This window comes from Neoarius graeffei, chromosome 10 (genome assembly GCF_027579695.1).
Source record: "Neoarius graeffei isolate fNeoGra1 chromosome 10, fNeoGra1.pri, whole genome shotgun sequence".
NCBI lineage: Eukaryota > Metazoa > Chordata > Actinopteri > Siluriformes > Ariidae > Neoarius > Neoarius graeffei.
Window position 1 is genome coordinate 89,975,486 of NC_083578.1, and position 13,666 is coordinate 89,989,151.

At 42.5% G+C, this 13,666-nt stretch overlaps 1 protein-coding gene across 1 annotated transcript in view; it reads left to right on the top strand.

The window, feature by feature from the left end:
* The window catches only part of obscna (obscurin, cytoskeletal calmodulin and titin-interacting RhoGEF a), a 107,705-nt gene extending 94,039 nt beyond the window's left edge, over nt 1-13,666 (top strand). The window contains 13 exon segments of the mRNA XM_060932759.1: nt 169-321; nt 405-450; nt 1,763-1,840; nt 1,923-3,615; nt 4,056-4,196; nt 4,658-4,780; nt 5,082-5,249; nt 5,362-5,467; nt 8,441-8,680; nt 9,505-9,728; nt 9,922-10,018; nt 11,116-11,265; nt 13,364-13,666. Of these exon segments, the coding sequence (XP_060788742.1) occupies nt 169-321; nt 405-450; nt 1,763-1,840; nt 1,923-3,615; nt 4,056-4,196; nt 4,658-4,780; nt 5,082-5,249; nt 5,362-5,467; nt 8,441-8,680; nt 9,505-9,728; nt 9,922-10,018; nt 11,116-11,265; nt 13,364-13,550 (3,406 nt within the window). The 3' untranslated portion in view covers nt 13,551-13,666.

Below are 13,666 nucleotides of genomic sequence, written 5' to 3' on the forward strand. Positions count from 1 at the left end.
TATTTCTAATGCTGTGCCTGTGACTTTGATGAGCTTAAAAGTTGTCTTTGTTCAATTTATCACATAATTCAATGAAGATGGTTTTCAGTACACTTACTGAAGTACGATTCTTCATTCTTCACCATAAAGCCATCGCTGTTTCTGTGATATGTGGTTTCATTTGTGCAGCCTGACGGGACACTGCCCCTTTTTTGGGGAAAATGACCGTGCCACGCTGCTGAAGGTGGCCGAAGGGGTCCTGTACTGGGGCATCCCAGAGATCAGCAGCTTGAGTGAACAAGCCCAGGACTTTCTCCACACAGTTTTACAGCCAGACGCAGAGTAAGATTGTGTGTTGTATATTTCTATCTGACCTCAGCTGACCTGTGGAGGATAGAACTGATTGTTGGTTTTATTCTCATCAGGATGAGACCATCAGCATTGGATTGCCTGAATTACAAGTGGTTTCAGGTATGTAAGCAAAGTCTCAAAGATCTGTGGTTTGTTGCATTGATTTGATTTGTTGTCTTAAAATGAAAATGAAAAAACGCTACAAAAGATTATACCTTATGAGATTATTATGAACCTAATACCATACTATTCAGTCTGTCTTTAGATGCTTTGACATATTTCAAGCTTGAAGTTTTCTCCTTCCGGTGGCAGATAATTATGCCTCTCAGGATTTCTCCTAGAAAAACAGGAAAGAGTAGTATGTGCCCCAATCCCCCCCCCCCAGCGCAACTCGAGGGGTCCGGGGGGAGCATGCTCTCCCAGAAAGTTTTGAAATATAAGGGTTCATTTCATGGCTTCTGGTGACATCCAGAGTTGATTTTTACCAGTTCAACATGTTGGGGAAAAGGCTATGTTTTACTTATTATTTTACTGAATTCCCACCCTAAAAACAGAAAAAAAGAAAGTCAATACAATACCCACTTGCATCTCACAAGCAGTGTTCTGTTCCAAAGGAGACTGCAGTTTATTTCACATCAAACAAAGCGAATGGTGATGCAACATGGCATGAGTTGTTCAAAATACTGATCATTAAATTTTGGCAATAGTGCGGATGACTAAATACTCTCACTGTCAAACTTGAGCTGGTCAGCAACAAGCAGCAAACTGGCCGTCGCGGTCTCACAGCTATGAGAGGGTCGGAGGCAAGCTGGAGCCTATCCCAGCTGACTGTGGGCGAGAGGTGGGGTACACCCTGGACAAGTCGCCAGGTCATCACAGGGCTGACACACAGAGACAAACAACCATTCACATTCACACCTACGGTCAATTTAGAGCCACCAATTATCCTAACCTGCGTGTCTTTGGACTGTGGGGGAAACCGGAGCACCCGGAGGAAACCCACACAGAGAACATGCAAACTCCACACAGAAAGGCCCTCGCCAGCCGCTGGGCTTGAACCCAGGACCTTCTTGCTGTGAGGCAACAGCGCTAACCACTAGACCACCCTTGATTAAAATGTGTAACATTAAAATCTTATTGTTTTCATAAAATATAAGCTAAAAATAGGATTAAAATACATTTGATTTAAAGTATTATTCAACACCTGGAAAATCCTGACAATCTTCAATCTGCCCAGTAATCACTAAAACACATCCGGGTCATTCAAGATTGTTCGTTAATTTTAGCCTCAAAATTAAGCTAAACTGATGAAAAACAAACAAGCAAGTTTATTTTATTTATTTATTACAAAATTCATTATTTTAAAGTAAAAAAAATTGAAAATGTTTATATGTATGTGTGAAATAATCTTTTTTAAATCTTCCCCATCTAGAGTCCATATGAAGAGGAGCAGTTTGGCACTATTGATACAAAGAGTTTAAAATCCTTTATCTCGAGAAGAAAGTGGCAGGTAATCAGTCCAGTACTTTTGATTAAAGCCTTATACAGCCTTGTAACCTTGTCAAAAAGGTTACCTTCTCCTCTTTTCCCAGCGCTCTCTAACATGCCTTGGCTCAGTCCTGACCCTGAGGCCTATCCCAGAGCTGCTGGATGCTCCACAGTGCGCAGTCTCTGTCACAACCCCGAGAGATCCTCGGAATACCAGCAGCACCTCCGTGAGCACTGGTTCCTCCTCTGAATATGATGAGGCTGATGCCTGGGGCTTCTTCCAGAATGCAAGCCAGGAGGAAGATGATGACAAGGAGGAAGATGGTACAGAATATTATTCATATGCTGATCTTCCTAAACGAGGTTTGGCTCTAAAAAGAGATGAGGAAGATGTAATAATGGGTCAAGACCGAGAGCGGAGAGGTGCGTTGATGATTCCTATCAATGAGCAATCCATACAGACGCCCTCACCTTCTCCTGAACAGATTATCAGGGAGAGAAAAGAAATCCATTCATCTCTGAATCTTTCTGAAGATGATAAAGTGCCCGATGGGACACCAATCCCCCGTGGTAGCTTGATCAGGAGCACCTTCTACAACAGTGATGAGCAGCTTTCACCCATGTCCGCCCGCCACATGATGCTCCGGGATAAACTTCACGCCAGGAAACAGGACAGAGTACGTAGGTCGCTGCGCTCCAGCCTGTATGGAAGGCTAAATGAACCACTTATAGAGTATGTAGAGGATTCTCCAGATGTGGAATCTGGCCTCAGACATAGACGAGGTTCCACACTTTTGTCCAAGTCTTGCTCACTGGACAGAGGGGTGAGTCCTGTCTATCCAAACTCCCGCACCCAAAGGAGGAGCAGGTCACTGGATGAATCCACAAGAATCTCAGCAGCTTCTATGGATCACAGGACACTGGGAGATAATCAGGAAGATCTAGAGTTCGACCATAATAATGAGTTCACGGACGAGGAGGAAGATGAACCCTCAGAGGTTCCTGTGAATAGGATATCACAAAGTTCATCACAGTCTCACAAGTCTACCATGGAAGAGTTGCCAGTAATCATGGGGTCTAATGTAGATGACAGCCAGTTACACACTGGAGAGGAGGAGGATGAGCCAGCAGCAATGGGTGGAGAAAAAAATATAGTAGGTTCACAGCTGTCTCTAGCAGAGTCCTATGACCTTGAACATGACTCAGATGCTTCTGGCAGAACCAACACCTACATTAGACAGTCTTCCAGCCACCTCCCAATTTCACAGAGACACCATAGAGCGTACGATGAATCAGAGGAGCATTTGGTTGCGCCATCATCTGGAAAGACATCAGAGCTCTCTCTCTCACAGGATTCTGAGGATGATGATATGGAGAGAGTTCTGAAGAGCCTTCGTCAAGCACCACTACAACAGCACACACACAGCACAATAGTGAACAAGAACAACGTCGCATTGAGGCGAAGTTCCTCCGCAGTTCCCATACGCCCAGCATCAGCGACCCCACTGACCCAAGAGGTGCTTCAGAGGCACTCATCAGCTCCAGTGCTGGAGCTCAAACCCCCGAGTGGCAAGTCAAGCAAATCTGGACTCATGAAGATCTTTCGCAGGAAATCTTGGACTCCAGGACCCTCCAGCTCCCAGACACAGGGATCTGAGAAGAAGGTTGAGGAAGGCTCAAGTTCACAGCAAAAGACCCCTCTCTTGGCCTTGAGGAAGAAGATGAGGGCTTCGGCATCCAGCATCACCAAGCTGTTCACCAGGCAGTCCAGTAAAGAGGGCAAGGAGGAGAAACGGGGTACAACATACATTGCAAATGTAATATCTATGAAATAACTTATAATCAATGTTCTCCACTGAGCATAGAAACAAAAGTATTTTCCATTAAAGTCCATTATTCTATATTTTTTGGTGAAACAACTGACAAACCAAATAAATTAGTGCAAATGAGGAAAATGTTATAAAAAACTGCCAACACAAGAAGGTCTAAAGCAAAGACACATTTTCCATGTACGTACTAGAGCTTCATTGAAAAGCAATGTGGCACAGATCTAGGCTACATTTTGCTTACTGTCTATCAGGCAGACGTGGGTTTTGAAGGTAACACTTACCAATTACTAGTTCAGAACCTCAGGAGTCAAGTTACCACTGACAGAATATTTGGGTTTGCTGGTGCTGGTTGGAAAGAGCAAGATCCTAACACTAACACAGCTAATTACTGTATCTCTGCTGTACCAGGGCCAATTGTGAAGAATCCTGTTCCACCAGAGAAGACAACTGTCACCTCAGACTTTTTTCCATCAGCTCCCTTCTTGGGAATCCCTCAGAAAAAGCCAAAACTCTTCTCCCTCAAAGTGCCAACCTTCAAAAAGAACAAAGGTATCGACAGATTTTGATGTTACGGAGCCCCTAAAGGGACATGGAATTAAAAAAATCAAAGTAAAAAAAAAAAAACTATTGCGAGATCTTGCAAAAGTACATAGTTTTTTTTTTTTTTACTTTGATTTTTTTTTATTCCATGTCCCCTTAGGGGCTCCGTATGATGTGCACCAAAGGAACAACTGCAAAAATTCATCATCATGAATTTCATCCTATGACTTTTTACCTATAAATCTTTATTACATTACATTAGTGACATTTAGCAGACATGACATACAACCTACCTAGATCAGCTTGGGGAGCAGTTGGGGGTTAAGTACCTTGCTCAAGGGCACTTCAGCCATTCCTGCTAGTCCAGGGAATCAAACCAGCAACCTTCTGGTCCTAAAGCTGCCTCTCTAATCATTAGGCCATGGCTTCCCCAATATTCTTATAATGCTGTGGACTTAACATTTCTCCAGGAACACCAGCCAGGCCATTCAAACCGGATGTGATCCAGCTCGCTAGTGGTGGAGCTCTGGTTTTCTGGAAGCCGGTGCAGTGCAGTGATCCTGTCACATACTGCATACAGTATAGCCTCAATGGTAAGAAACGAGAAGAAGTTCTGAAAGTTAAGGCCATCATACCCTCGTGCAACATTGCACAGTTTGATGCAATCGGTTATTGTAAAGGCCTTCATGTTGCATCTAGGGTCTCATGAACAACAATCAGGGTTTCATGAACTGTTGAAAGCTCTATAACAACCTAGCTAATGTTAGCCAAGGGATTATATCATGTGGGGCATGTTGTTTTAGGAAAATAATCCACTCTGGAGTGATACCAGTAACTCCGTTTCATCAAACAACCCCATTACTGATTATTTTACTCTTATCCTCTTGTTTCCAGGTGAAGAGTGGACAATTTTGTCAGACAATGTTACAGATAGTTGCTACGTCATTAATACGCTACCCAGAGGACCAAGCTATTTGTTCCGTGTGTCCTGCATCACCAAAACAGGGCTGGGACCATTCAGTGATCCTTCACCACCTGCTTTTATGACAATGCCATATGAAGGTGAGAAAATATCCAACTTTGGTTTATGCCATTATCAGATTTTTATTGTAGACACCATAACAGAACAGTGTCTTTTATAATGGACTATGTTTTTTTTTTTTTACCTTGGAAGACTCTCACATTCCTCTGATCCTGACGGAATCTACTGGGTCCAAGATCACTGTGCCAGGAGGACTTGGCTCAGAGAGGTCCTACAGCTTCCAGTCTGAGATCAACAGGTTCTTTAAACACACTGGACTGAAAATGAATTGTCATAAACCAAACTCAGTAAAAGAACAGAAGAAGATTCATGTGCATAGTTTGTTAAAACACAATCCAAAAGGCCAAGGTCAAACACACACAGTAATGGCACTAGTGATCAAAACAATCAGGTAATCCAAAAAGAAATCAAACAAGACCTACAAAATGTGGTTAAAAAAATACACAAATAAGGCAAACAGGATAATCATAACTCAGGCTTTACAGCGGTGGCACGGTGGTGTGCACTGTCGCCTCACAGCAACAAGGTTCTGGGTTCGAGCCCAGAGGCCGATGGGGGCCTTTCTGTGTGGAGTTTGCATGTTGTCTGCATGGGTTTCTTCTGGGTGCTCTGGTTTCTGTCCAAAGACATGAAGATTAGGCTAATTGGTGGCTCTAAATTGACTGTAGGTGTGAATGGTTGTGTGTCAGCCCTGCGATGATCTGTTGACTTGTCTAGGGTGTACCCTGTCTCTTGCCCATAGTCAGCTGGGATAGGCTCCAGCTTCCCAGTGACTCTGCACAGGATAAGTGGTTATGAATTTACAACATGTTATTACTGGCAAGACTTCGTAATGAGTAACTGAAAGTCATAGGAGTTTCTCAGGATGCACCTTTATGTGTTTTTGCGTCCTCATTAGATATCATATTACATTACATTACAGGCTACCATCATCTGGAGCGATGTACTGGGGAGCCTAGGGAGCAGTTGTAGGTTAGGTGCCTTGCTCAAAGGTACTTTCGCCATTCCTCTTGGTCCAGGGAATCAAACCAGCAACCTTTTGGTTCCAAAGCTGCTTCTCTAACTATTAGGCCATGGCATCTCATCATCTCTTAACCCTCTTCCAGTACTCAAGGACACAAGAACCAAGAACCGTTGAAACCCCAGAAGTGTTCTTGATCCTCCTAAAAAACTGAGGATCCATCAGTTGTTGACTTGACAGTGAGAACGAACTGAAAGGCATCATACAAAAGAGTCTGCTCCAATTAGTTATGCTTGTGTCCTTTGGTACATTTTGGGAGCTCAAATTTGACATTGAATTACAGTCATTACACTCTTTTAATTATTTATTGAAATACTTTATTCAAATGATATATTAACCATCAGATTTTAATTACACTTAGAGTTTTGACTGCACTGTCTTTTGAATGAATGAATGAATGAATGAATGAATGAACCCTTTATTGTCACTAGTCACAAGTACCAGCGAAATTGACCATCAACCTGTCCTTACATACACACACACACAATTGACAGAGGGCGAGTAGACAGGACAGGAAGACAGGGATGAAAAGAAAGATACAGAGTAACATGAGGAGAGGGGAGGAGAAAAACAAAGCAACCCCCACACTATGCTCCTGTGAGGAGTACAGTGTGGGAACATTAAAAAAAACTCCTCAGCACATAAGCACAAAATAACACAAGTACACTTTACAACATGAAAACTTGGGACTTGAGGGGGGAGGGGGGGAGAGGGCAATCAGGGGTGGGGGGGGAGGGGAGGGGAGGAGGTAGAGGTAACCCAGCGCAAGCAAGCAGCCATCCGTTCCTGCAGCCATAACGGCGCTGGTCGTGCACCCGCTTGTTACACTGGGGGTAAAAGCGGTGACTGCAGGAAGTGGGGGAAGGAATGCAAGAGCGTCTCACAGCAGTGACCTTCGGGGGAGATGTTGTCCCAGCAACGGCTTTGGCCAAGGCCAGTGCTGTCTGAGGGAGCCAAAAGCAGATAAGATTGGGATTTTTTGGTCTTGGGGCAAGTAGATGCATTCTTTTACATGACCACTCTGTTTGTCCATTCTGGTCTCCGAATCAATCCATTTCCTTTGCAAAGCTGAAAGCTTCTCCATGATGTCATCCATGTTGTGGTTCAAGTTCTGAATAGCCACAGTCTGAGTGCCGACAGCTCTGCCCACCGCTTCAATCATGTCGGGCAGCTTTATAGGGCTTTGAACAGCTGTCACCGTTTTCTGATTTCCTCGATAAACCAGGGCAATAGCTAATCCAATCAGCAAAAGTCCTGTAATCATGGTTCCGAATGGGTAGATGTCTTCAATGTCCTCCACAGAAAGAATCGCCAGGCACACGACCCGCCACTGCTCCCACGCATCCATCGTATAGCCAGTCGCGAACGTTCCAGCAGGACAGGCGGGTTCCCCCGAACCCAGGCTTCTTGTCGAGAAAACTGTGTCAATTTTGTTAAGAGACCAGTTTATCAATTCCATGATTTTTTTAGTTTGGAGAGCAGTGCGGAGAGAGTCTCTCAAAAGTATAAACAGTAGACAGACGAGACGAGACAAGAGGAGCATAAGCAGGGAAGATAAGGGAGAGAAGAGCAGAGAAATGCAACCGCCTTCCGTGAGAGCACGGAGAGAAAACAAAAACCATCCTTTTGCCTTGGATGTTATCTAGGAATTCCCAAATCCTTTTATATGGAATAGAGTGTGATGAAGCGGTGAAGGAATTGAGGAGGTATTGCACAGCAGCCACTACACAGCGCATCTCAAACACCTAAAGGTCTTGGTATTCTCCATTCTCATATCCTTGCAAGGTCATTGCTGTTGCAAGGTTACTTACCAAGTGCATACTGGTCAAAGATATGTCTGTGAAGGTTATCAGTCATCCAGATCATCATAATCTGTAGGTGCTAAAGAAGGCAACTGGACTTGCTTGAAATCCTTGAAGACGTTTCACCTCTCATCTGAAAGGCCTCTAAGCCTTTCAGATTCTTCACTTCTTCAGAACTGAAGAAACCTTTCAGATGAGAGGTGAAACGTCTTCAAGGATTTCAAGCAAGTCCAGTTGCCTTCTTTAGCACCTACAGACTGGTCAAGGACCAGAGTCTGATCTTGAATGACTAATTAGAACTCTGAAGACAGTGACCGCTGCTGGCTGAGAAGGGAACCTTCCTGGTGTGTTGTGTGATGTGTAAAAATGTGTGCTTGTTTTGCTGTAGAGGCCGTTTCAGTGTGGTGATGCAGTGTGAGGACAGTAGGACCTCACAGCTCCTGGCAGCCAAGCTGACTCCGTACGGGCCAGAGCAAAGGCAACTGGTGCTGAGGGAGTACCAGGTGCTGCGCAGGCTGTGCCACCCAAATCTTGTCCAGCTCCATGCCGTCATCCTCACATCCTCCTTCCTGGTGCTCATTGAGGAGCTCTGCTCTGGACGAGAACTTCTCTACAACCTGGCTGAGAGGTGAGAACCTTTTTTCTACAAGATGACTGAATTTGAAATGTACTTACTTACTTATCCTCTTCTTTCCGAGTGGAAAATAAGGCCGCGACACGTTAACATCATTCTGTGCGGTCTTTTGCTACCCTCTGAGCTTCACCCCATGTCAAGTCCATCTCTTGGAGCTTAGCCTGGGACATTCTATGCCAAGTTGTTTTTGGCTGCCCAGATTTACGCTTACCCACCGGGGTCCAATGCAACGCTGTTCTTGGTATACGTTCTTGTTCCATTCTCAGCACATGTCCAAGCCATTTCAGCCAGCAATGCTTGATCTCCAGCTTAATGTTGCACCCAGTCTTCTTGTACAGGTCTTTTCTTGCCCCAGAAAATATCAAATAGATGTGGCATATCTTCCTCAGGCAGCTGTTGTGAAAAGCGTTGATCTTGTCCATGTCTATTTTAACCACTCGCCAACACTTGTGTAAGTATAACCTGGACATCCTTGGCATAAGCGAGTGTCACTGGACTGGATCTGGACATCAAAGAATAAGCGATGGTTCCATCATTTTGCATTCAGGCCACGCAAATCTTCACATCAGTGGTGTAGCCCTGATTATTGCCAAGGAGAAGGTCAACACCCTGCTAGAATGGGAGCCCATCAACGACCGAATGCTAAGAGCCCGCTTTGACTCGAAACTCTGCAAACTCACGATCATCCAATGTTATGCACCAACTAATGAATCTGAAATGTGTTCAGCTCTTAAATTAATTTCTCTGTATCCTAATCTCTAAGTGTTTTTTTTTTTTTTGTGTGTGTGTGTGTGTGTGTGTGTGTTTCTATGCTGCAGGGACGTGTATTCAGAGCTGCATGTGTGTGAGCTGTTAAGGCAGCTCCTGAGTGGTGTGGATTACCTGCATGGACGCCGAATCGTCCACCTCGACCTCTGCTCCGATAACATTCTGGTGACTGAGCGCAACGTGGTGAAGATCGTGGACCTGGGCTCCGCTCAGCCCTTCACTCCAGGCCACGCCCTCAACATTGAGCACATCAAAGAGATGACAGAGAGCAAAGGTGATACAAAGCAAACGTTATTTATTCTGAGCGACTTCTAATTAAATATCGAATAACGAACCGAACACCAAACTCACTAAATTCCAATTCTAGGATGAAGGACTATCTTAAAGTCTGCAGTGATACAGTATAAGTGTGTGTGATTTATGTAGGATGCTTTTTTTTCTTTATATGTGCGTGTTCTGTATGTCAGTTTACATTGTCCTTCCTAAAGCTCCTGAGATCTTGCAAGGTCACGGTGTCGGACCTGCCACAGATATCTGGGCTCTCGGTGTTCTGGCATTTATTATGTAAGTGACCAAATTTCTCTTACATGTATTTTAACATCAGTGATAGTTTAAAATCATTTTTATATATTTTATACATCAAAAAAAAGAGTATTATATAATATTAACACAATTTTTCACTCACAGTAAAAATCTACAAAAATCAGTGGGAAATAAAATCATGCCTTGCCTTTCCCTTCCATAATTAGTTTACGATTTTAGCAGTATGATTCAGGATGTAACAGTGCAACTGTTAACAATGATAACACATTATTCCAAAATTGTGTCTCACTTAAAATGACCAGTTAATCATTTGGCCTTGTGATGAATGTCACTACTGAATCATTGGATCTTAATAGAAATTACTAGTGAATCATTTGGCCTTATGATAGAAATTCCTAGTTAATAATTTGGTCTTATGATAGAAATACCGAGTGAATCATTTGGTTGTAGGATAGAAATCACTAGTGAATCATTTGGTCTTTTTGATTGAAATACTAGTGAATAATTTGACCTTAGAATAGAAATCATGAGGTGAATAATTTGGTCTTAGTATAGATATGACTAGTGAATCATTTGGCCTTATGATAGAAATACTAATGAATCATTTGATCTTTATAGAAATCACTCGTGAATCAATTGATCTTATGATAGAAATACTTAGTGAATCATTTGGTCTTTTTGATAGAAATATTAGTGAATCATTTGATCTTAATAGAAATCACAAGTGCATCATTTGGTCTTGTGATAGAAATGATGAGTGAATTATTTGATCTTATGATGTAAATCAGTAGTGAATCATTTGGTCTTACCAAAATGATATTAATTTGGTCATACCATAAAAAAATTACATTTTTAATAACTGAATAGAATCTAATTTTTTTTTTATTTTCTTAATTGTACACAGTAAATTTCTTTATATGTTTAACTTGAAAGCCCAAGACTTGAACTAACTAGCCTTCAGTCCCTACCACAGAACTTAAGGCCATGCATGAGGTCACGCGTAAGGTCAAGATTATTTAATTTCAGTTTAAATTTACGTGAATAGATGTGATGTTCTGATGGTGTTCTGATGTCGATCTGATGTCCTTCCTTCCTTTACCTCGCCTTCCTGCACTCAGGTTGAGTGCCGACAGTCCGTTCCACTCAGAGCTCCACTGGGAAAGCGACCGCAACGTCAGGAAGGGTAAGATCCAGTTCGGCCGCTGCTATCCTGGCCTTTCTGAGGGAGCCATCAACTTCCTGAGGAGCACGCTGAACAGCAAGGCCTGGTATGTTCTCATCTTTATCACAAGCTACTCACATGTCTGGCAGCGTTTAATCCACCAGAGCTGAGGAGGAGAGAGTTCAGGTCCCAAGATCTGAACTCACAACCATCAGATTGTTTAACACTTAACCATTGAACTTCTCAGAAATCATTAACACACAATAATGGAACTTTCTGTCAGCTTTATTTATAATAATTCAAAGTAAAAAAGGGTATAAAAGTAAAATCTCTTTATTAATTATGTTTATATTATTAAAATTATTAATACAATTACTCTTTGTATATATATATATATATATATATGTGTGTGTGTGTGTGTGTGTGTGTGTTTATATTTTATACTATATTAATATATGTATACCTTTGTACATATATTTATGTATATTTATATGGTTAATATTTATATTTGAACAGTAAAGAATATAAATTAAGGAATTGAATTGTGTAAAACATTTGTTTACTTTAAAATTAAACGCTGGAAGGAAAAAACACAGTTCACTTATTCAACAGGTTTTAAACCAACAGGGTTGAAGGGTTTTTTTTGTTGTTGTTTTTTTTCTTTTAAATAAATGGTCAGTTGGGCGGCACGGTGGTGTAGTGGTTAGCGCTGTCGCCTCACAGCAAGAAGGTCCTGGGTTCGAGCCCCGGGGCCGGCGAGGGCCTTTCTGTGCGGAGTTTGCATGTTCTCCCCGTGTCCGCGTGGGTTTCCTCCGGGTGCTCCGGTTTCCCCCACAGTCCAAAGACATGCAGGTTAGGTTAACTGGTGACTCTAAATTGAGCGTAGGTGTGAATGTGAGTGTGAATGGTTGTCTGTGTCTATGTGTCAGCCCTGTGATGACCTGGCGACTTGTCCAGGGTGAACCCCGCCTTTCGCCCGTAGTCAGCTGGGATAGGCTCCAGCTTGCCTGCGACCCTGTAGAAGGATAAAGCGGCTAGAGATAATGTGATGTGTGTGTGTGAAATGGTCAGTTTCCACATTTTGGGCTCATAAATGCTGGGGAACAAGCAGAAGACTGATATTTACTAAAACTTATATAATTAAAGCTGTACTGCCTTTCAGATTTTTCAAGTGTAGGTCATAAAAAGAATTTTCCTGACACACAATTATTTTTGTTTAGTGACTGAAAGCTACTGAATTCGAATCGCAGACTTCCAATTTTATTAGAATTTTTTAAAATAGAACAATTAATGAATTTATCTCCACGTGGTCGTAAATTCTCTGCTATTTTTTCCTGCTTCACCATGACCCAATTCAAGATACTACGTCATGCATCATATGGTGGGCTTTCCCCGTTCATGCAAGGCATTGTGGGATACAAATTTGAAACAGGAGAGAAAAATGGAGTCTACAGTATCGGCTACAGTAACGGAAAGAAAGTGAGAAGAAAAGACGTTATTTTCTATACGCAGGAAAGGAAACGCAGGACCAAACTAATAAATATGGGCGCTCAGCGAGCACCTCGGTGTGATCAGCTGTTCGTTTAGTGACAGAATGATGGAACTGTCAGTGCACGCTCAAAGGGAAACCTGTAGATGGCAGTAATGCAACACTGTGGATGCCAGCTGCTGTAAAACCCAAAAGAAGAAGGTAAACCTGTGCATGCGCACACGGACTTCCTCTGTCTGCTTGACTGCGCGAAGCGAGCGATTTCATGCACATTATTTGCTTTAATCCCCTCAAATTAAATAACTTCCCAGCCACAGAATGGCCTGATATTTTGTGAAATAAACAGATATCACAATCACCACATTTCAGACGGAACTAAATTTCATCGATTTTATGAAATCGAAAGGCCGTCTCGCTTTAAAGGTCAACAGAAGCAAGACTATAAAGACTTGTGTAAACTAGCAAGATCTTAAAATCAATTCTAAAATCTATTGGCTGCTAGCAGAAATTTTCCAGGTGGCATTTTAACGTGATTGGACCCAGGATCGAACCCTGAGACACACCATATGATAGTACACTGTATGAGTGTTTGAGAAGTGAATCCCCAGAGCTACATACTGTCATATTCAGGCATCTTACGTAATATCTGAATAATTGATATGGTTTGTTTGTTTGTTTGTTTGTTTGTTTGTTTGTTTGTTTGTTTTTGCTCCAGGGGAAGGCCGTCAGCTGCAGAGTGCCTCCAGAACCCGTGGTTACGAGGAGAAGGAGGAGAACCGTCCAAGCATGCAGCCTCGATGCTCTGCTTCTCCACCGATAAACTGCAGGCCTTCTTGAAAGAGCGAGAAGCAAAACGTGACCGCGCTCGCACCAAAGTCACATTGACATTCAATTCAAGTTAAAAACACACAAAAATACCCCAGAATTTCTGATTGCAAGGACAAAAGAAAAGCAGCTTGACTTCAGCACAGGATTTAGATCTTTTTTTTTGTTTTTGTTTGTTTTCAATTTTGCATAA